The sequence below is a fragment of the Perognathus longimembris genome, chromosome 6, assembly GCF_023159225.1.
Source record: "Perognathus longimembris pacificus isolate PPM17 chromosome 6, ASM2315922v1, whole genome shotgun sequence".
NCBI lineage: Eukaryota > Metazoa > Chordata > Mammalia > Rodentia > Heteromyidae > Perognathus > Perognathus longimembris.
Window position 1 is genome coordinate 36,250,412 of NC_063166.1, and position 23,213 is coordinate 36,273,624.

Below are 23,213 nucleotides of genomic sequence, written 5' to 3' on the forward strand. Positions count from 1 at the left end.
AGATCAAATCTCAAGGACTTTTCTGCTTGGGCTGGCTTCAAACTTCAGTGCTCAATCTCAGCCTCCAGTGTAGCTAGGATTATATGTGTGAGCCACCAGCATCCAGTTTTACTTTTACATGATTTTTAAACCATCAGTTCCTGGAATGGTAGGGATGTGTGTGTGTGTGTCCAAAGATTTGAAGGGAATCTCAATCAGTTTATATCTAGATTTCTGAATGTCACTGACTTTTACCCTCTATGCACCCCGTTTCCTGTAATACTTTACAGTCTTTATCAATAAATGGGGGAGAGGCTGAGGCAGGAGAATCCTAACCTTAAAGCCAACCTAACGTACATATCAGAACTGTCTCAAACAAACAAACAAACAAAAAAACCAGACTGAGGGAACAGATGACACTGTACAAAAGGAAATGTACTCATTACCTAACACATGTAAATGTAACCCCTCTGTTTATCACAATAAACAAACACAATAAAACAAATTCTAAAATAAAACAGCTGAAAATATAAAACTAAATAGAATAAAAGGTTAGATGAATAAATAAATGTTTACTAGCAAAAGCACCATTTAGGAAGAAAATATTCAAAGAAAAAGAAAAAAGATACAGGGCAAAAAAGTATATACATGTATTTTGGGGGGAGCGGGGGGTTGGTACCGGGGATCAAACCCAGGACATTGCACTTGCTGGGCAAGTGCTTTGCCACTGAGCTGCATCCAAGCCCCAGGGTGAATAATTTTGAGACACACAGCAACTATAGATGAAAATAATATAAAGAACTTCAATGAAAGCTGTTGATTGATATGAGGTTGAAGGGAGGGGAAAAAGAAACAAACTGTATTGTGGGTTGGTACTAGCGAGTGTGGGTTGGGCTAACAAGGGTGAAAGAGGATGAATTTGGTCAAAATAGGTTGTCAACATGTGTGAAAACAAAACAGTGAAAGCTTTTGAAATTGTATTAGGAAGCAGGAAGGTGGTAACAGACAGGGATAGAGGAATGAGGTTGGTTGAAAGGCAACTTTGCTGAAAATGTCACAATAAAAGCCCCCTTTATAAAAGCTAATGTATGTTAATGTAGACAAATAAAATACTCAAAACTTTTAAAAGGTTGAATGTGGTAGAGCTTGTGTGTATGTAGAGACTGATTTAGGATGATCACTTTAAGCCTATGAATTTAAGAACATCCTGAGCAACATAATGAAACCTGATCTCCAAAAAAACAGATGAAAATTTAAGTGGCTAAGAAATTTTAGAACTGGATCCAGCCAGAACTAATAAGGCTTTCTTACAATCAAAAACCACATTGCATAACCGTGTGCCCACAAAATATCATTCTAACACATCCACCTTTTCTCAAGCAGTAGGCCTTCATTATAAAATTCCCATCTAGGTGATAATGGCATACTTCTACTGCCACCTGCTCATTATAGGGCATAATCACTACATAAAACAACACAACAATAATTAGCATTGAAAATGCTCTGTAGAAACTCTCTGGAGAAAGGATAAGCACAGACTTCAATGCCATCATTTTACTTCACTCCCACACCAGTGACATGACCCTTGCACAACCAGACAACTAACACTTCAGAACTACAAGGGAAGAGACCAAGAAGCCCAAACCAGAATATCGTTTGTTTTCAACTCCTCCAATTTGTTAGTTTAAATAAACCACCATGATGTTTATCCTTTTTCTCTCTCTTTTCTTTTTCCATTTGGAGTTTCAAGCTTACTAGGCAGGTACTGTCTGGGCCAAGTCTCCAGCTCTTTCTGCTCTAGTTAGTTTTGAAATAGGGCCTTTTTTTCCCCCTGGAGCTGTCCTGTACTTCAATACTCCTATTTGTACTTTCGATCACAGCTGGACTGACAAAGCACACACCACTACATCCAGCTTTTTTCTGCTGAGATAGGTAGTCTCTCAAACTTTTATTTTTGTTGCAGCTGGTCAGGAACAGAAATGCTAATGATCTTTGCCTCCATGGTAGCTAAGATTACAGGTGTGCGCCTTCTCTGCCTGGCTCTTTCTTCTCTTTTCGTTTTTTGTTACTGGGGATCAAACCCAGGGCATTGTGCTTGCTAGACAAGTGCTCTGCCACTGAGATACATCCCAGCCCAGGCTCTTTCTTCTTTTCTACACATTTATATGCAATATGGATGAGGTGAGCAAGTCCCCATGCAGAATGAAGAAGTCATTTAGCACATAACTGCATGTGGCTACTGTCACTGGAGGATCAGAACTCTATGGGTATTAAAACCCCAGCCTTTGCACAGCAGGGCATAGAAGGGTCAAAGAACCATCATGGTGCTGCTTACCCTTTGCTGTCTCATCCAGCCCAGACATTCACCGGTGAGTCTCTTTGTAAACTCATCCCAGCCAGAGCCACTCTGACAAGTGTAGCCTCCACCTCCCTTAGAGCTGGCCCTTCGGACCCGAGGGACGCTGATGGCCTTATACAGAGCTCGCATTTGCTCCTGGAGCTGGAGCAGCCTGAAAGGAAAGGGAAAAAACATCAGCATTGCAGGAAACAGGTGTGGGACAAATGTCCCTCAGCTGCATCTCCAACAGGTCACTGTACAGGCTACAGATGTTTTATTTGAAGGTATTTTTTTCTTTACTCCATGACTTAGAACTTGATCATTTCCATTCATTCCTGACAAGATGCTCAAAGGTATTGACACAGAAATGTCTTATAGCACCTTTTGCTTTCTCATCAGGATACTCTTTGTACCCTGGACAATAAGAGCAAATTCATACCTTACATCACTGCTTTGGGGAGTTCACTACCAACTCCAAGTCTCATTTTTGTACTCATGAATCTAAGAAAAAGTCAAATGCTAGCTTGGCAGGGTGGCTCACAACTGTAAGCCCACCTACTTGGGAGGCAGAGAGCATAAGGATCTTGGGTCAAGGTGAGCCCAGGCAAAACACTAGTGAGAACCCATTTCAGCCAATAGCTGGGCATGGTGGTCAGCACCTGTGGTCCTAGATATACAAAAGGTACAGGTAGGAGGGTCAAGGTCCAAGGCTGGTTTCAGGGAAACTCTAGGCCACATCTGAAAAAAAAACTAAGCAGAAAGAAAGCAGAAGTTGAAGGAGCGGCTCACATAGTACAGAACCTGCCTATCAAGTTGGAGGTCCTGAGTTTAAACTTCAGTACCTCAAGAAAACAAACAAAAGAAAAAGAGCAAGAAGCTGGTCACCAGTGGCTTGCACCTATAATCTTAGCTACTCAGGAAGCTCAGGCAGGAAAGTACATGAGACTTATCTCCAATAAACTACTCAGAAAAAGTTGAAATTGGAACTGTGGCTCAAATGGTAGAGTGCTAAAACAGAACAAGAGGGGAGGAGAGGAGAGAGCACAGGGGGAGGGGAGAGAAAGAGATGGAGAGAGAGAAGAGAAGAGAAGAGAAGAGAAGAGAAGAGAAGAGAAGAGAAGAGAAGAGAAGAGAAGAGAAGAGAAGAGAAGAGGAATCAGATGTTGTGCCAGGAGCCTCAGCTGTTATCTAAATGGTGGGGCAGTTAATCTCTCATAATGAACTCTTCAAAATGCAAACTGGGGTTTTAAAATGGTCACACTCCTTGGGAAGGTTATTTAATTTTCATGAAAGCTTGGTAATTCTACAAAAGAGGAAGGTCATGGTTTGGGGTGATTTGTAACAGAGATGCTTACAGCTACAGGACAAGGGGGGTTATCCTTTGTAGTGTGCATGCCACCTCCAGAAAAAGACTCAGATCATGGGACTAAGCAACAGGGTGTAAAGCATTTGTCACAAGATCAGTGCAATCATGCTCTGTTGTGTGGGAAGTACCTTTTCTGATAAGCATCACAGGGCTGGCCCATCTGCCGCATCTCCCGGATCAAGCTGTCCGTGATTTCCATCTGGTCATTGGCCTGTGCAAAACATTCATCCAGTTCTCTACTCCGAGCAAGCTGTATTCCATCTCCATATTTTAGTTCCTAAGAGAAAGAAGGAGCAAGGAGGTAAAAATACTTAAGACTGGGATACTAGTGAAAAGCCAAAACCTTCGTAACAAATATATAATAAGCCCTTCTCCCTTCCCTCCTCCCCATAGAAGATTTCTAACTGAAACAATCTAATATAAAATGAGGAAACAGAGGGAGAAGGAAGAACTAAATTCTATGAAGTGTCTCTAGTAACTCGATTATTTGCTTTCCTTTGCTTCAATATGCTAAATGTCAATCTTTCATAGTCACATTGAGCTCTCAGTAAATGTGCACTTTTTCTTAAACAGTTTTGCACTTTCACTGTGGCAAAACACTGTAACATTAAACCAGATAAGATAAGGCCTTTTATACATCAACTGAGACTCTCCTGTATCTTATAGGAAAATAAAATTTTCAGTTCTTAAAAATAAGGCTTTGGAGCTGGATGCTAGTAGCTCATGAGTGTAATCCTAGCTACTCAGGAGGCTGAGATCTGAGAGTTGAGGTTCAAAAACAACACTGGCAAAAATAAATAAATCCATGAGACCCTTATCTCCAATTAATCAACAAAAAGCTGGAAGTGGAAGTTTGATGAAAGTGGTAGAGCACCAGCCTTGTATGGAAAAAAAACAAGACAGAGTGAGAGGCCCTGAGTTCAAGCCTCAGTACTGGCATAAAGTGCCAGTACTGGTAAAGTGCTGGCCTCATATACATGAAGTCCTGGGTTCAAGCACCACATATATATAGAAAAAGCCAGAAGTGATGCTGTGGCTCAAGTAAAAAGAAGCCAGGGACAGTACTCAGGCCCTGAGTTCAAGCCCCAGGAATGGCAAAAGAAAATAAAACAAAACCAAAAAAAAAAGGAAAGCAGGTTTTGTTTGGTGAACTATATCTACTGGACCTCCCCTCATCCCAGTTTAGATGATGCATTACTGTTACATAAAATGTCACCCATGGAGGAAACTCAATTAAGGGAATTAAGGGTATACAAGACTAAGTAAACTATTTTTGCAATTTCTTATGAGTCTATAATTATTAAATAGGATTTTTTTCCTTTCATTCTTGAAGTACTAGGGTTTGAACTCAGGGGCTCAGACTAGCTTGGCCAATGCTCTATCACTTGACCCATGCCTCCAGCATGTCTCTCCCACCTTTTCTTTTTCTTTTGCCAGTCCTAGGGCTTAAACTCAGGGCCTGTGCACTGTCCCCTGAGCACTTTTGCTCAAGGCTGGCACTCCACCACTTAAGCCACAGCTCCTCTTTTAGCTTTTTGGTGATTAGTTGAAAATAAAGAGTTTCACAGACATTCCTGCCCTGGATGGCCTTCAAACAATGATCCTCAGTTTCAGCCTCCTGAGTAGTTAGGATTACAGGTATGAACCTCCAGTGCCTGGCCCACCTCTTCTTTACATAGAAAATTTCCTTGTCACTTGGAAGCTTATTCTAGAATTTTATATCTACTGCTTTCATTTGGTTTCCAGCGAAATAAGCCTCAATTCTCTTTACAAAATGTTAGCAATCAGGATATACTTCTTCTTAAACAGTTTTGCACTTCAATGCATGTCAGTAGAAATAATTTTTTTAATGATGCCATGTCAGGTTTTAGAACATGTAAACGTATCTAATCACTTCAATTGTGTCCAGAGATTAGCTGTGTTCAACATTAAGCTACCAATACCTTCAATTTAGCTTTATGAAAGACAGACAGACCAATAGGCAGGCATATAGACAGAGAAAAACAGACAGAGTCAGAGAGATGAGGAAAGAGAGAATATGTCGTTTTATGCAGTCAATGCTGGCCTTGAACAAAACTCCACCCAGTATTTTAATTAAGATATAAGAACATTAAGTTATTCTTCAAACAAAAAAACCTATAAATTGGCTTACTTAAAATCTGTTTCAAATATAGACTATTTAAAGAGTGTTTTTTGATTTAGCAGATTCCAGTTGTAACTCCTATATTAATGTCACCACTGGAGAGACTGGAACCCAACTCCTTTGCTGAAAAGACATAATAATTCTTCTCCTCCACTCTCTGGTCTGTCTTTGACAAATTCAGATGAAACTCAAGTTGCCACAACATATTTAAATTGGCAGTTTACACAGCAAGTAGATGAAAACTATGAGTTCTACTCCCAATCTAATGATTTAAAATAGCTAGCTTTCTGAAGAAATATCATATGAGAGCCAGGGGTGTAGCTCAATGTGAGTGCTTGCTTCACATGTGCTTCACATGGGTTCTATCTCAGCTCCGTAAGAAATAAGAAAATAAAGTTATTTCTTTTTTAAAAAAATAAAAAGTCACAAGGTTCTCACAGTGCTATCATTTTCCCTAGCTTTCAATTGCTTACTTTCCATAGTTTTATGTTTGTGTAGTAGAGTTGTTCTCTCAATACAGTCACTTTTCCTAAAGTGGACAATGCAAGGGACAATCCATCCCTATCTAGTAGTTGAGACATGTCATGCTGTATTTCTCAGAAAATGTTGAACAATTGTTACAATTTCAAAAAGATCCCATCAGTCTGTAATGGAAACATCTATGGTAGGAGACTTTATTTGAAAACTAGCATTACAAATAAGTTAAGATACATATCTGCTATGGTTTAAAGCCTGCTATGCTTGTCCCCTGTAAAATGGTGGTTGACACTGAATTCCTATTATGAAGATATTAAGATATAGGACCTTTAAGAGGTGATTAAACTATTCATGGGATCAATGGATTCACAGGCAAATAAGTCACCTTCACAGAGAGGCTGCTAGGAAAGCCAATTTGGCTGGGCTTCTTGTCCATTCCCTGACTCTTGCCTGGTGATGCCTTTGTGGCCTCTCAATCCTAGACCAGAACTGTGAACTAAAATAAATCTCTTTTCTTTGTAACTGACCCAGACTAGGGTATTGTATTATGATATGTATCCCCCTCCAGCCTATTCTGAAAAAAAGACTGTTTCTACACACTAAGTATGGGAAAGAGGTCAGAGAACAGGATGTGCAATCAGGGAGCTGAAAGCTACCAGAAACCCACTGGAACATGGATGAGATTTTGCCAGAAGCACCCAGAAGAAAGAAAGCTTACAGGCTGCACAATGAGCTCTGCTCGCATCAGGCAGTCTGAGCAGTTCTGCAGGAGCTCCTGGATAGTGTTCTGGTTCTGGTGCCTGGACACGGTGCCAGTTTGGCTGAGGAGGAAAACACAAAGAAATCAGACATAAAATGGCAAAAAAAATTTTTTTGGCCAGTCCTGGGCCTTGGACTCAGGGCCTGAGCACTGTCCCTGGCTTCCTTTTGCTCAAGGCTAGCACTCTGCCACTTGAGCCATAGCACCACTTCTGGCCGTTTTCTGTATATGTGGTGCTGGGGAATTGAACCCAGGGCCTCATGTATACGAGGCAAGCTCTCTTGCCACTAGGCCATATCCCCAGCCCCGGCAATTTTTTCTAATTGTAAAATTATCTGAAATTTTCATATAAATTGTAATAAGGGGATAAAAATACTCCCTTGAGGCTTTCCACCCAGATTACCCAACTGGTAGCATTGTGCTGTTTCTTTCTCTCCTTTCTACATACCTGTATTTGTTTGTACATATGTACCTTTGTTCTGAGATCATTACTATGCCCTGTTACATTTCAGCATACATTTCCTCAGAATACATGGTGCAATTACCAACGTCAAGGAATCTAAAATGGGTGTAACTATTTTCCAATCTTCAAAACTTTTTTCAAATTTTACCACTTAGACCAATACAGTTCTTTACAACTTTTCTTGTAGTTGTAAAAACACATTTCAAGTAATAATGGGAAGCCACTTCAGACTATCAAGACTTCCACTTCAGCCCACAGCAATTCATAATGCCATGTTCCCAATAGAACAAGTCCCTCTGTGGGAAATCCTCCTGAAGTCCACTATGGAGTATAAAGATTTCACTTGCAAGTCTACTAGAAGAGAGAACAGCTATTCTACAAAAGAATTGTTTGCAATCTCAAAGCCAGTAATGGCAAAGGATCATGTTGTGGAGAAAGTGATGGGAAATTTCAGTATCTTTAATGCAAAAGTTAGTCTCTTCTTTTAGAAGTTCCTTGAATAAATACTTTTCTCAACAGTGGGATTCATTCTATGTACCTCTCAAGTGTGACACTTTGGTGGAAGACTTATGGCAGAAACCTTAAAACAATGGTGGTGTTGCAGAAGGATGTAGATGATATGCACACACACATTTACAATATACATCATATACAATATACATTGTGTATATAGTGTGTGTGCAAGCACTAGGCTTTGAACTCAGGAGCCTAGCACTGTCCCTTTGTTTTTTCACTAAAGGCTCTACAACTTCAGCCACAGCTCTACTTTCAGCTTTTTCTCTGGGTAATGAGATAGAAGTCTTACCAACCTTTTTGCCCAAGCTGGCTCCAAACCTCAACTCAGATCTCAGTCGTATGAGTAGCTAGGATTATAGGGACAAGCCATGGGCTCCTGGCTCCATAGAAGTTTTAAAGAATTTCACTGCTTTAAAAAAGGGTAAGTTTGATGATGGGAACTGGTGGCTCACACCTGTTATTCTAGCTACTCAAGAGGCTGAGATCTGAGGATCTCAGTTCAAAGTCAGTCAGGGCAGGAAAGCCCATTAGAGTCTTATCTCCAATTAACCACCAGAAAATCAGAAGTGGTGCTGTGGCCCAAATCAGTACAGTGCAAGTCTTGGGCAAAAGAGCTCAGGGACCGTTCTCAGGCCCCAAATTCAAGTCCCATGACCAACAAAAAAAAAGGAGGTAAGTTTGAGCTGAAGGTGTGGCTTACAGATAGAGTGTTTACCTATCATATATGAGGCCCTGGGTTCCATTCCCAGCAATAAAAAGGGAAGAAAATCAACAGATATTAGAAATATATAATGGCCATATTATACACAGGTGGGTAGGATCCCAAGAATGTGGGAACTTTTCCCACAGCCCTTGACCACGTATCATCACACCATGACCACGTATCATCACACCATAAGGAAGTACTTTCTTTTCCTGCCACCTCTTTAGGGTCCCTGCCTGCAAGTAAGGCTTCCTAACAAGCCTGTACTAGCTGAATGTGGGTGAGGAACCCAGCCCTCCCTGGGAACCACTCCCAAAGGATGATACCAGCTCTGCCAGGCAGGCCCAGACAGTGTGCTGCCTGGGCTGTCCACCCATCAAAGCCAGGCTGGCCTCCCCCTCCGCTCCACCATGAATATAACCAGTCTCTCCTCCACTCAAGTGTACAGGAAATCTGGCATGTTTCTCATGCTGCTGAGGCATAAGTCAGACTACGCCCATTGTCCTAACTTGTGCAGAATTCCAACTGCCTTAGAACACTTTCTCAAATGTACCTGTTAGAAAACACAAGAAAGGAACTCAAGAGACAAAGGAAACATTATTAAGAGACACAGAAACCCCATTTCCAACCCTAGAAGAGTAAGAAACTAGAAGATCTTTCTAATTGCTGAAGTCTGAGAGTTGAGAAGATCACACTGATAACACAGCAAGACTCCGTACACTTTTTTTTAAAGGAAATTAGGAGTCTTATGTAATTGTATTTGTTGCCTTTGTTGAAAGAAAATGAGAGCACCTTTCATCTGAAATATTTGGAAATTCTGATCAGCAAGTTAGCTCCAAGAGTGATCCCCACAAAGAATGCCAGTCCTGAGCATATAAATGAGTTATCTCTTAGCAGAATGTAAAGTCAGAGTTTCTAAGTGATTTAGCAAAGTGTGCCACTATAAAAACTACAATAAATTGAGCTATAAGACAGAGGTAGTTAAGGAAAACTGGGTAAAGTATATGCAAGAACTTTATACTAACTTTTCTGCAATGTTAAACTATTCCAAAATACTAATGCATTAAGGGGTGGGGAGGGGTTGTAGCTCAATGACACAGTGCATTCTTACCCTGAGTTCTATCTAACATACACAGAGATAGGAAGTCAAATCCAATTGTGAATAAATGTATCCAAAGTGTACATGAGAGAACTTTTTCTGATTTTTCATTCCCTCTTAGTATTAGAAGACCTTCCTATTTCTAGAGATCAGCTGGCCTCTCTAGAGGGAAAAGAGAGCTTTCCTCTTCTCCTTGGCCCTCATGTATCTGAACTTTTCAGAACCAGGCAATTTCAGATGCTGTTCATAATACTAAATGTCCTTTTGTGCTTTATTAAATGACTTTCATACATTCACAACATGTCCTTGCTACAGCTGAGCATTCATGTAACCCACCTTGCATTTTATAGGTTAGCAACTGTATGTGAAGGGCGGTTCACAGAAATCTCATTTCTTTAAAGAGCAAAAGGAAAAGCTAAAAGAACTGAAAGAACATAGCATCTTTTGTATTATAATTTGTATATGGGAAACAATATTCTCATTAATCAAATTTCAGCTCATACAGTAATTCCCTTTTACCCACAAGGGATACATTCCAAGACCCCCTGGAGATACCAGAAACCCCACATGGTACTAAACCCTATATCCAGTTTTTCATATGTATTTTAATAAATATATTCATATATATTTAATTTGTAATTAGCACAATAAGAGGTTAACATTGATAATAGAAAAGTTACAACAGTATATTATAATAGAAGGTATTAGAAACTTCTGAATTGCTTACTTCTAGAACTTTTCATTTAATACTTTTAGATGACGATGGGTAACTGAAACCGCAGAAAAGTGAAACTATGGATAAGGAGTGACAGCTTGCTGTACACAATTTTTCTTTTTTAAGTAAGACCCGCTATGCTACCTTTCATCCAAAGGAATCCGCCTTGAGTCTAAAGTGTGGAAGCAAAGGGAAAAGGAAGCAGGGGAGCATGTCGAGTGGCTCTGTCCATCACAAAAGACTCAGCCAACTGGAGTTCAGTGAAGAGAAAACCCACCTTGACACTTCAGTTTGCTTGTCTTAGCCCAGAGAAAAAACCCCACTCAGAACTGGCTGTGCTTAAACCAAGGACAGCCTTAAAGCACAGACCGATAAGATTTGATCTACCTGGTCAGGCTCAAGCAAGTCAGACAGGCCACCAGTGCCAGTGCCAGTGCCAGGGGTGGAAGACTGTGGAGTGCAAAGTCTTCTTTCTGAGAGTCTCAGCTTCCTGGAACACATCTATTTAGTGGTAAACTAGTTTCCTCTTGCACACACAGAGTACTATCATATGTGAAAAAAATAAGTTAAGTAGAAATATCAGTTGACTAATGTGTGGGTTTTTAAAACTCTAGCTTGAAAAATAAATCTCAATACTATTACAAATGGATGTTAGAGGCAGAAGATTTAAAATTATGTTAGAAATTGAATTAACATGCATCAAATTTCCTCTGTGTGTGTGTGTGTGCGCGCGCGCGCATGCACGCACACCAGAGCTGTGCTTGAACTCAGGGTCTGGGCACTATCCCTTACCTTTTTCACTCAAGGCTGATGCTCTACTACTTGAGCCACACCTTCACTTCCAGCTTTTTGTTGGTAATTGAAAACAAGAATCTCATGGATTTTTCTGCTAGAATTGGCTTCAAACCTTGATTCCTTAGATCTCAGCTCCCTGAATAGCAGCTAGGACTACAGGAAGAAGCCACCAGCACCCATGCTTTTATTTTTAAGTCTCATTTCAGTGGCATAGAAGACAGATGATAGCAGACACCTTTTTTGGGGAAAAAAAAGAAAACTCATTTGGTTCAAATCAATCAAAAGAATATTGACATCTGGGCTGTGAATGTGGCTTAGAGTGCTTGCCTAGCATGAATGAGGCCCTGTATTCAATTCCTTAGTACCAAATAAACAAAAAGTAAATAAAATTTATAAAAATAGGGCTGAGAATATGGCTTAGTGGCAGAGTGCTTGCCTCATATACATGAAGCCCTGGGTTCGATTTCTCAGCACTACATATATAGAAAAGCCAGAAGTGGTACTGTGGCTCAAGTGTACAGTGCCCTGAGTTCAAGCCCCAGGACTAGAAAAAAAAATAATAAAAGGAAAAAATTAAAATTTAAAAAAGGAATATTGACTTCTAAACTAGAATTAATAGTAGTCTTTGAAAAATTAACACGTCCTTAAAAGTTCTTCTTTGGGTGTTTGTATGTTTTATAGTGCCAAGGATATAACCCAAAGCTTTCTTTACACATGCTCCTCAAGCACTCCACCACTGAGCTACACCCCAGCACAAAACTTTTTAATTCTTCTAAGATTGTTTTATCTTCAAACTCACAAAGACAAATGACGCATACTACAAAGAACCTGCCTGTGCAATTTTTTTTAGCTCGTTTACTTGTTTAAACAAGTACTGGTTCTAAGCATTTGTATAAAGACCATTGGCTATAAGGAAAATATGTTCTGGATTTTAATCCAAACAGCTCACATGAGCTACATCTGAACAGCATCCTAGTACTACATCTTTTCTTACTATGTTCCAACAATGTTTTCTTAAGTTTAACACTATTTACCATAATATTTTAGTTTAGAAAACAAATATTCTAAAGAGAAGCATACAGCATTACAGAGTAAAATTATTTTTATAGTTACTCTTGTTTTTACTGCTCATTAGACATCCATACTAACTGTATTTCTTTCTATGTGTATATTTTTTCCACAGAATCACTTCTTTCCTTCATTTCTCTTTCCACACCTCTCTCATTTTCCACCTTTTTCAAAAATTTAATTGACACAAAGTCTTGTATGTATTCATCAAACAAATTCCTCTGCAATCAGGCCCATTGAATTTGGCTTGGAAAATCTCAGGAAATGTTGTTTGTTAATTGTTATTGGAAGAAAACATTCATGTTGGGCTTGTGGCCTTTTTGTTTAGCTCTTTATAATTTTTGGTTGGTTTCAATACTGGAGATGGAACCAGAGCCTTACACATGCTTAAGTGCTATACCACTGGATACTTCCCCAGACTTTTTACAATTTTTAACATATTTCATATACACATATACACTATAGTGATTTTGTTTCTTTAAAGAATCCTAAGCAAAAAGAAGAAATTATTTATTTCACACAAGTAAGATATCTTCCCTCCAAGATTCACTAAACACCCTAGACATCAGAGATGTGGGAGGAATGACTAACCAATGTTGCATCCTCAGGGTAGATCACCTGGTCACACTCTGCCCCCACTTCTACACTATTTGCACACCTGACTACACACTCCTGGAGAGCAAAGTTCTGCACCTTAGTCATCCTCACTCCTACACATGCCTAAAAACACAAGGCCTTGAACACAGAAGGTTTCTGAGGTATGTTTATTTGACTTAATAAAGTAGAAAAAAAAAAAAAAGCAAATTACCTGATTTGAAAAGAGCAACTGGGAAGCACAGCTATTCTTCCCCCTCCCCCATTCCTGTTCCAACAAGTGAGCAAAAAAAAAAAAAAAAATAGGGTTTCTTATGATAGCCCTAAGTGAAAGAGTCTCCCAAATCTCCAGATCCTTCACTTAGCTCTCACCAAGGAGCTAGGGAGAGAGTACTGGGACAAAAGTCCCACTTCCTGTCTGGATAGTTCTCTATTTTACATGTTTGTGTATGGTATAGGGAAGGGGGCAACCTGATCACTTCCTGTTGCCTTCACTAAGACTGTGAGGTTGGGCATAGCTGGAGCCCATTCCAACTCCCAACACAGAGCCTTTGCCTCTGAGCAAGCTGGAGTGACCAGCCCTCACAGTGCTTGCCGGTCATGTCTTCATCAGAGGCAGGTGGGAACACCCAACTCCTGGATGAGGTGAAGCTTAAGCCTGCAGGAACAACAGAGTGAACTCCTCACTTCCCAAGGGCTCTGCCTGTGGTGGCTGCTACCATTGCACAGTTCTGAAATTTTTTTGTGCTTTTGTATTTGCCCCAATCTATAATTTCTAATGTCTGTAGAAAACTAGGTAGGAGTGAAAAAAAAAAAAACAAGAGTGCACACAGATAGCAGTTAAAGTAAATTTATATTTTTAACAAGTGATATGCATAGCTGGTGGCTCCTGCCTGTAATCTTAGCTACTTAGGAGGCTGGGATCTGAGGATCCTGGTACAAAGCCAGCTCAGCAAATCTAAGAGAGTCTTATTTAAAATTAACTCACAAAAAAGCTGGAATGGAGGTGTGGCTCTTGTGGTACAGTATTAGTCTGGAGCAGAAAAAGCTAAGCAAGGACATGAGTCCCTGAGTTCAAGCCCCACTAATAGCACAAAAAATAAGAGGGATTAAAGAAGATGAATTCAGAATTGAGTGAACCATTTTTAGGAATTCTTAAGATTATCTATAGCTCTACAGTTCAACAATAATAACATATTTAAATAGCATGAAAAATGTTTATTAAGGAATGAGGAAATTCACAAAAAGATGCTTTCTCTTATTTATTTATGGGTGGGGATGTCATAAGAACATTTGGTTCTTACAAATTCAATACCAAAAAAGAATTTCTACTTTGAATTATTTCCCTATTCAGAAACTTACATTTATTTTACTGAGCACCCCCAAATTGTTAACAAGTTGCCTTGTTACCCATAAAGAAGTCAACCTTTATCTTCCTCTAGATGCCAGATAAACAAGGCATGTTGTATTTGTAAAAAAAACAATGATTTCCAAGCTAAACCTTAGATGTGTTTGCTTCACCTTTTCACTAAAGAGTTGTCTTTTTTTCAGGAAGTATAGAGTTAACCTTCCTGGTGTTTTTAAAGATGTGGGTCCTTCAGCTCAAGGTGAAAGGACATTCATAGGAGGTCACTCCAAACACACAGTTCATTGGGTCTCAGAGGATTCTGGCTTCACTATCAGAACTACGTGAGACCATTTTTAGTTTTCAAAGTCAAGGCCACCAGGATCAACCTAGCAGAAGAGAGATGGAGGAAAGCCTGGGATCCCTCCAGACTAAGAGGTCTTCCACAATCTTCTAGAACCTCCTCATCTGGAAAGACTGGTTCTTTGAGAGTCAAGGTAGAATTCTCCCAGTCACACCCAAGCCCTCCTTTGCTCCACCCTTCAAGAAGTCAGCTTTGAGGCATCAAGACATCAGCAGATTTTCTCTTGTAAGACATTTCAATCTCCTGAACAACAATGATAGCATGCCCATATTTAGAGAAAAAAAATTAACTACCATTGAAAGCTGTGTGTCCTATTAAATAACAATGAGACAGCTGAAAACAGAATCAACAAGTGATCCTCAGTGCTGAATCATATTGGCTTTTTCCCTTAAAAAAAAATTTCCTTTAAGAGAATAGAAACTTATGTAAGAGTATTAATGAAAGAAACCAATGGTTCTAAAATTAATATTTCACAGGAATGCAGAGGAAGGACCACAACAAATTAAAAGCAGTAAAACCTTGTATTTGCTAGGGAAGACTTTACAAGAGGAAATGATAAGTTCTAATAAGAAATGTTTGATTTTTCCCTGGGTAATGTGGTATCTTGGATTGAAACTCCACCATTTACTCCCTATGCAACCTTGGGGCAAACAGTTTAACTATTTTAACCTCAGTTTCCTATCAGCAAACTGAAATTACTTGTGAGGTGGGAGGCAACACATATAAAATATACCTGGTATATCAGAGATGTCTACCAGGTAATAGGAACAACCATTAGCCATGGATCTGATCTTTAATAAAATATACAACTTACCCACATTTAATAACCATGTAAATGTTGCCCACCATATATTAAGCCAACCTGAATCTTACTTTGCCATCATTTCTCTGAAAACATATTTAGATCATACATTCTATGAGTTACCCAAGCTCTGAACCTGTTTCCAAGACTCTCCCTGACCTCTGGCCTCAAGCTGTCAGCTGAAGCTATCACTCCACCTGGGCTATACCTACTCTCCTTTCCCACGGCCACTGCCCACATTAGGACTTCCATTCCCTTCCTCCTACAGGAGGGTAAGGGCTTCCTTATTCCTACTCTTCCAAGTAGTCTCTTCCCACTTCCCCACCCCACACAGAGATGTGGTGTTCTTTGAAGAACATCTTGTGACCACTCAGTTATGACCACTCTACTTCCTTGCTCCCTCAACAGAATAGCCTCTCATTGGCTGCAATGAGAACCTGCCAGGGCCTTCTGCCAACTGGCCAAGTCCCTCTCCATCCTCTTCCAAACTATCCTTTGCCTTTCTTTTTAGTGCTCCCCTACTTATAGTGAATGCCCAGAAAGGCCTCCCAAACTTTTCTCACCTTTTCTTTACCAGCTGTAATATTCCAAAATCTAATCCAACACCACTTCCTTTATAAAGCTTTACCCATAGGGGCGGGGGGAGGGTCATTATCTCCTGTGAAGACTCTGAAGTCCTTTACACTCCTCACATCAGCCCATGATTTTTTGTTTGGTTGGTTGGTTGGTTTGGATTGCTGGCCATGGAATCCAGGGCCTCACATATGCTGGGCAAGTATTCCAGCCCTGAGCCACACCCTAACTCTGCTCTCTGATATCACGGTACTTGTCTTGTTTCCGAGCTATAGTCCTCAAGCATTCTAACTTTCACTTGTCACTACCTAATGCATGTCTATGAAAATACTTGCCTATGAAAATATTAAATTTGAGATATTGTCATTTAAGTACAGTACTATCCAGTCTAAGAGTCAGGCAGTGATGACACAGAGGAACAAATTGTGGTAAAGTGACCCTCAGTGATTCTTCTTGCTCTAAATCAGTACTAATGATTCTACTGTTTCATGCTGAGAAATAGGAGTTCGTGTTTGTCTCTCTGTTTGGCGACACAAAGGCACTGGCTCTACCACTCATCTACTTTGTGAACTCTTTTTTGTTTTGCTTTTGAAATAGTGAGATCTGGAGGAAAATAAGCATTAGCAATATAACCAAATATTTTTGAAGCTTAACAACTATGTCCTTGCCTTTTAATCCTCTTACAAAATCCATGCTTTGATTGGTGGGAAATCTAACTGTGAACTTGGTTACTTAGGTGACAAACTTCATCACAAGTTAGCATTTGTTAAGAACAAATCTAGAGAAGTTCTCTTTAATTGAAAACAGTATTAATCTCTTATGATAATCTGAAGTTTATAATTTTCAAAACTATACCTATTGCATACTAGGTGCACACACTTACTAAACATTACTAAAATGTTAAGTTGAATATAAGAAAGAGTTTAAAAAGCTGTTGTGGATTTCATTAGCCTAAGATAAATACAAGAGAGTTGGATCATGGGAGAATATACTCAGATTCTGGGTATACAATATAAAAGCAAGAGCTGAATACACAAAACAAAACAAAAATCACCAATCTAATTAAGCCAATAAAGGAGCAGTTTTTGGTGAAAAAAAAAGTATAAATCCAACCAGCTGTTTTCACATTGGTTTTAGTGCCATTAAAAAAGAAAAGAAAAAACTTGGCTTTCAATTTCTTAATGGCACAGTTAATTGTTTCCTTAGGATCTTTAAGACCTTTTACTTTGAAAAAAAAGCCTTTTGGTCAGAAAGGAACTTCTAAAATTCAGTGTTATCTGTTTAGCAGAGGGCAGGGCTCCATCTGCCCTTTGAGCAGAGGCCTCCTCCTTCTAAGAGCACTTGGTCTGGGAACAGATCCCTCTGCACAAACTGTAAGCCACCAGAAAAACAGGTAAGTTTGCCTGGTCTGACTCTTCCATGAGGAGCCATTATTTGAAAATGGAGAACTCAGCACTTATGGGCTACTTTGTATTCAGCAACACCCCTACAAGCTAAAACAGGCTTGAGGGGGGGGGGACTCCAACACCTGGGTGGGGGCAAAGGAGGACAGCCTGCCCGGCTGACTCAAAAGCTCTACTGTGTGATACTTGGCTGTGAGGCTGAGACACATCCCAGGTAAGAGGGAAAAATTTCTTTTCTCAAAGTGAGGTAATCTTTTCACTATGGTCTGCTTTCCCTTCTCAAGGGGATGTAAAACTTGACAGGCTTACAAATACTAGGAAAAGGCAGAAGTGGAGCTGTGGCTCAAATGGTAGAGCCCTAGCCTTGAGCAAAGGAAGTTTGGGAATAGCTCCAGGAATGGCAAAAAGAAAGGGGGGAGGGGTAGGAAAGGAAGTAAATATAAAGAAAAGAAAATCTCCACACAGTGTGTAAGAAGTCAAAGGGATGAAATATTCCACTCACAGGCTCTGGCTAATGTCAAGATAAAAGTGCTGGGGAGAGGGGGAGTTAGCTCAGTGGTAGAACATTTGCCTAGAATGTGCAAGTCCCAACGCTGCAAAAGTAATAATTACAAAGAAATCCAGACACAAAGAAAGAATATTAATAAAAGATTAATAAATCTCCTCTCTCTCTCTCTCTCTCACTCACACACACACACATACAGAGAGAGAGAGAGAAACCTACTAAAGAAATCGTGCATATTCTAACTTGGATAAATCCACACATTTAAAATCCTGGAAGACTGAGACAGAAAAGTAGAAAAGTAGAGCTTCAGACTTAAATTGCTGGCGATTTAAACTTTTTTAAACAAACTTTTTGTGAGAGCCCAAGTTTTTACTTCTGTTGCTTCGCACTTTTCCCCCATGGAAATCCCCCATATTCTGCTTAGAAAATAAAAAATATCCAAGATTGTGATAATTTTTTTTTTGCTAACACACACATAGACAAAAATGACAAAACAGATTATCAGGATGACCCAAAAATAAAATCTAAGCAGAAAACAGGCTGCAACTCGCGTAGTCCCAGCCTTCAAAACTGCTTGCGAAACAAAACTCCCCTCCGACGAGTTCCTGTGGCTCCGCCCCAGCCTCAGGCCAGGAGGGAGGGAGGCGAGGCCCGGAGTCGGAGAGGCGACGCCGTACAAGGCCTGCGAAGGGGCGGCCGAAGACACGTTCCCAGCTCACCGGGCATGCGAGTCCAGCTCCGGGGATCGGGTGAAAGCTTGTTCCTCACCTTCCCGCCCTCACCCCGGGCACCCCTTGGGTCTGATTCTGCTGCAATCTGGGAGGGCAGACTCTAACCTCGCCCCTCTCCCCGACATCGAAAGGCTGACCCAGGGCAGGCTTTTCACCTCAAAGGCGACAGGGAGATCTATCCCTAGGGTTTTTGTTTTTTGTCAGTCGTGGGGCTTGAACTCAGGTCCTGGGCGCTGTCCCTGAGCTCTTAAGCTCAAGGCTGGCGCTCTACCACTTAAGCTACTTCCGGATTTCTGGTAGTAAATTGAAGATGAGTCTCACGGACTTTCCGGCCGGGACTGGCTTTGAACCGCGATCCTCAATCTCGCCTCGCGAACAGCTAGGTTTATAGACGAGAGCCACCGACGCCCGGCTGTCCCTATGTTTTTCTTTTCTTTTCTTTTTTAAGGAAACGGGCGGGAAGCCACAGGTGTTGCTAGCTGGACAGGACTGATGGTCACTGAGAGGACATGGAGTCCCCGGCAAAAGAAGCTTTCCCCGGGGTAGTGGGGGACGACGGATCCGAGGCGGGGTCTTTACGGGAGAGGGGTCTTGCACTCCCAGCGACCGAGAGGCCACGCCAACCGTATAAACCCCTGGGCGGGCCCGGTAGGCCCAGGCGCCGTCACGGTGGTAACCTTGGGGAAGACGGCGGAGCCCCGAGTCCCGCCAGGCCGGCGAACAGCGCCAGGATACCTACTCCTACGGCAGGGAACCCGCGGCCGGAAGCTACCGCCGCGGCCCGCCCGAGGGGGCGAGTGCCGGAGGCCTCCCGGGCTCCCCGCTGGCCTGGGAAAGGAGGGGTGGTGCCCCTGCGAGCCGCCCGCCAGCGCTCGCGAGAGGGGACTGGGTGGGGCTCCGGGCGCGGCGGCCACCCACACCCTCCACGGTCGACACCGGTCTGGACGCCTGGGGCCCAGGTGCGGCGCGGTTGGCTAGTGCTCTGGTGACTCTGCTGCACTCTCTTCCCGTCCAGACCTGCCGGTCCCGGTCGCCTCCCCGCCTCGAGGCTCTACCCACCAGTAGCCGTCCGAGTTCTGGTCGTTGACGGCGCTGCGCCGCGAGTAGTAGGTCCTGGCGGCGCCTCCGCCGCCGCCGCCGCCACCGCCGCCGCAGGTCACCTCGTAGCGCAGGTCCGGGCCGGACTCGGCGCGGATCATGCGGCCCAGCGTGTTGATCCGCGGGTGGGACCCCCCGTTGCAGCTCATGTCGCCGGGCACTCGGGATTACCGCTCAGCACCCAGGCATACGACGGGCGGCGGGCCGCCTGGGACGAGGTTGGAGGAGTTCAAGGACCAGGAGCCCGGGGAAGGGGGACTGGGGGTAGGGAACGCAGAAGCAGCGCGAGGACGGCGGCGATGGGCCCGAAGCAGCGGCTGCAGTGGAGCGAGAGTTGTGGCTCCAAGCGTGGCGAGGGCGCCGAGGAGCTGCGTCCCGGCGGGGTGTCGGTATTGGTCGGTGGGGGCGCGAGTCTCCGCCCCGTTGGCACCCGCGCCTAAGCCACACCTGGCCGGTTTCTTCCCAGGGCAGGGTGCGGCTACCGCGGCCCCCCCCCCACCCCGTGCTCCCCGCCCTCCGTCCCTCCCTCCACGGTGTCACCGACGCGCCCCACCGGGCCCCTCCCCACCCGCGTCCGCCAGCCGCCGGCCCGGCCCTGCCGGCGCCGTGAGGAGGGCGAGATCTGGGCGCGCGACCCCCCACGACCCCCTCCCCCGCGACCCCTCTTGGCCCCCTCACCTGCGATCCCCCCGTGACCCCCTCCTCCGCGACCCCCACGCGACCCCTCTTGACCCCCTCCCCCGAGACACGGCGCAGCGTGGGGACCTCCAACCTTAAAGGATTTCTTTCCTTCTGGGGGCGAAAATAAACTGGAATGGAAGGGCCTTTCGGTCGGACAATTACTTGTCAACACCTGCTCCGCTCATCCTAGAAACCAGGCCACGCAGCTTCCAAGGGAAGCACAACTGAAGGCAGACGCCCGGCTGGCGGGCGGGTTTGTTTGATGACTTTTAAAAAGGTTTCTCTTTTGTAACCTAATCCGGGAAATCGCCTCAGAATGTCCGACGTGTAAAAACTTGTTATTAAACAGAGAACCACCACCTCTAGAAAATTTTTCACAAGAAATATTTTCTCTGGAGCATGAAAGTAAATACGAAAACACAACGGCTAATTTTCATGGGATAACGTGAAAATATGTTGCTTTTTAATTTTTTTTCCCTTTTGTCGGTAGCTTTCACTAGGAAACAAAAGAATAAAACTTCACTTTCCACATGTTGTTCAAAGAACCTTGAGTATGCGTTTCTAGCTCGCTCCACAGGAGTCCCAAGCCCTTCTGAAACTAAGTTCTTCCAACAACCTGAGCCTGGGGCCCCCACAGCCCTGGACAGGTACCTCCCTATTTGGTGCAGATGAGGAATTCCAAGCCCCAGCATTCCAGCGACTGGCTCTGAGGTCACTCCCAGTTGGAGCTGAGTGTTAACAACACTGAAGACTGTATCAGCTGAGCAGACATACAGACCCCATCACATCACCCAGAAAGTTGATTCCATAATCGGAGGAACGATTAATACTCTTTAAGGATCTTCCCAGGAGCACAAATGGCTTCTGACAAGCCAACATACCAGTTCTGGGAAGACAAGGCTCTTCATTTATCTTTCTTTAAAATGATACAGAAAGAAAAGAGGATGAAATAAGTGGTTTGACATGCTAGGAAGATGGAGTTCAGACACCACACAACATTGTGGGCTAAGATGGCTCATTTTTGGATGCAGATTGAACCTCAGAAGACTGTAGTTCTGATCACTGTGCTACAAATTACTTAGGCAGAAGTTCAACTTCTTTACTTGGAAAACAGAAAATAGTAACACTTGCCCTGCCAACCCTCCAACTCTACAGTGACAAGATGAGATAAAATAGGTGATTGTTCTTGAAAACTGTGGAATACCACATAAAGCTTAATATACCACCCACTAAAAAGCTTAATGGGTGGATGTATAATCTTAGCTATATTGTTTCTGTCTTTATCCTCAGGTGAGTCAGTAAACCTTCCTCTCTCTCTCAGAGATAGCTAATAAATGAGCAAATATTGGTTTATAATATTAATTGTATAATCCATATTATATTACTTGTTTATATCCCAAACATAAGTTTCTTTTTTTTTCTTTTTTCTTTTGGCAGTACTGGGGATGGAGCCCAGAGCCTGCTATCTAGCCACTGAGCTACAACCCCAGCCCAACCATACATTCATTTAAAAAGTCATATTAAGTATCTACTATGGCTGGACATTGATGCTTCATGTCTGTAATCCTAGCTACTCAGAAGGCAGACATCTGAATATTGACATTCAAAGCCAACTTGGCTAAAAACATCCGTGAAACTCTTATATCCATTTAACCAGTAAAAAGCAAGAAGTGGGGCTGGGGGTATAGCCTAGTGGCAAGAGTGCCTGCCTCGGATACACGAGGCCCTAGGTTCGATTCCCCAGCACCACATATACAGAAAACGGCCAGAAGCGGCGCTGTGGCTCAAGTGGCGGAGTGCTAGCCTTGAGCGGGAAGAAGCCAGGGACAGTGCTCAGGCCCTGAGTCCAAGGCCCAGGACTGGCAAAAAAAAAAAAAAAAAAAAAGCAAGAAGTGGAGGTGAGGTTCAAGTGAAAGGTCACTGGCCCATGCTTGGGGCCCCGAGTTTAGGCTCTAGTACCAGCATACACACACAAAGAATTCATATACATATATATACACATACATGTGCATGTACATACATATATTATGTGTCATGCTTTATTAGATTCAGTGCTAAATACACAAAGGTGAATAAGATACAGTTCTTACCCTGTAGGATATCAAAATCTGCATTGAGACAACTACAATACAACATTAGACATGCCATAAAGCAGGTGTATTTATAGAATTTCAGGAACATAGTAAAGACGTTGAAATGAAGCGTGTTTCTTACAACTGGGTTTTTGGAGTGTTTTTTTTTTCCCAGTCCTGGGACTTGAACTCAGGACCTGGGTAATGTCCCTGAGCCACGGTGCCACTTCTGTCTTTTTCTGATAAATTTATTGGAGATAGTAGCTAGGATTATAGGCATGAGCCACCGGCACCAGGATACAACTAGGTTTTTCAAAAACATAAAAGCCAGGCTGGGAATATGGCCTAGTGGCAAGAGTACTTGCATCGTATACATGAAGCCCTGGGTTGGATTCCTCAGCACCACATATATAGAAAAGGCCAGAAGTGGCACTGTGGCTCAAGTGGCAGAGTGCTAGCCTTGAGCAAAAAGAAGCCAGGGACAGTGCTCAGGCCCTGAGTTCATGGCCTAGGACTGGCAAAAAAAAAAAAAAAAACACAAAAGCCAAAGTCTGGCAAAGTTTTCACAAGTTGTCCTGACTAAGGTCAGCTATTTTTTCCCTGCCACTTGTAGCTATCTCCCC

At 42.6% G+C, this 23,213-nt stretch overlaps 1 protein-coding gene and 1 long non-coding RNA gene across 3 annotated transcripts in view; one reads left to right on the forward strand and one right to left on the reverse strand.

The window, feature by feature from the left end:
• LOC125353085 (desmoplakin) overlaps nucleotides 1-20,026 on the reverse strand; it is a 54,019-nt gene extending 33,993 nt beyond the window's left edge. For both annotated transcript variants that reach the window (XM_048348546.1, XM_048348545.1), the window contains exons 1-4: nucleotides 19,799-20,026; nucleotides 7,022-7,124; nucleotides 3,812-3,960; nucleotides 2,315-2,489 (exon numbers count right to left, since the gene is read on the reverse strand). In XM_048348546.1, the coding sequence (XP_048204503.1) occupies nucleotides 2,315-2,489; nucleotides 3,812-3,960; nucleotides 7,022-7,124; nucleotides 19,799-19,986 (615 nt within the window). In that variant the 5' untranslated portion in view covers nucleotides 19,987-20,026. The remainder of the gene's footprint in view (nucleotides 1-2,314; nucleotides 2,490-3,811; nucleotides 3,961-7,021; nucleotides 7,125-19,798) is intronic.
• On the forward strand, nucleotides 689-22,949 carry LOC125353087. The gene is made up of 3 exons (XR_007211260.1): nucleotides 689-938; nucleotides 3,687-3,690; nucleotides 22,922-22,949. It is a non-coding gene; the product is annotated as an uncharacterized LOC125353087 (long non-coding RNA).
• The last annotated feature ends 264 nt before the right edge of the window (nucleotides 22,950-23,213 follow it).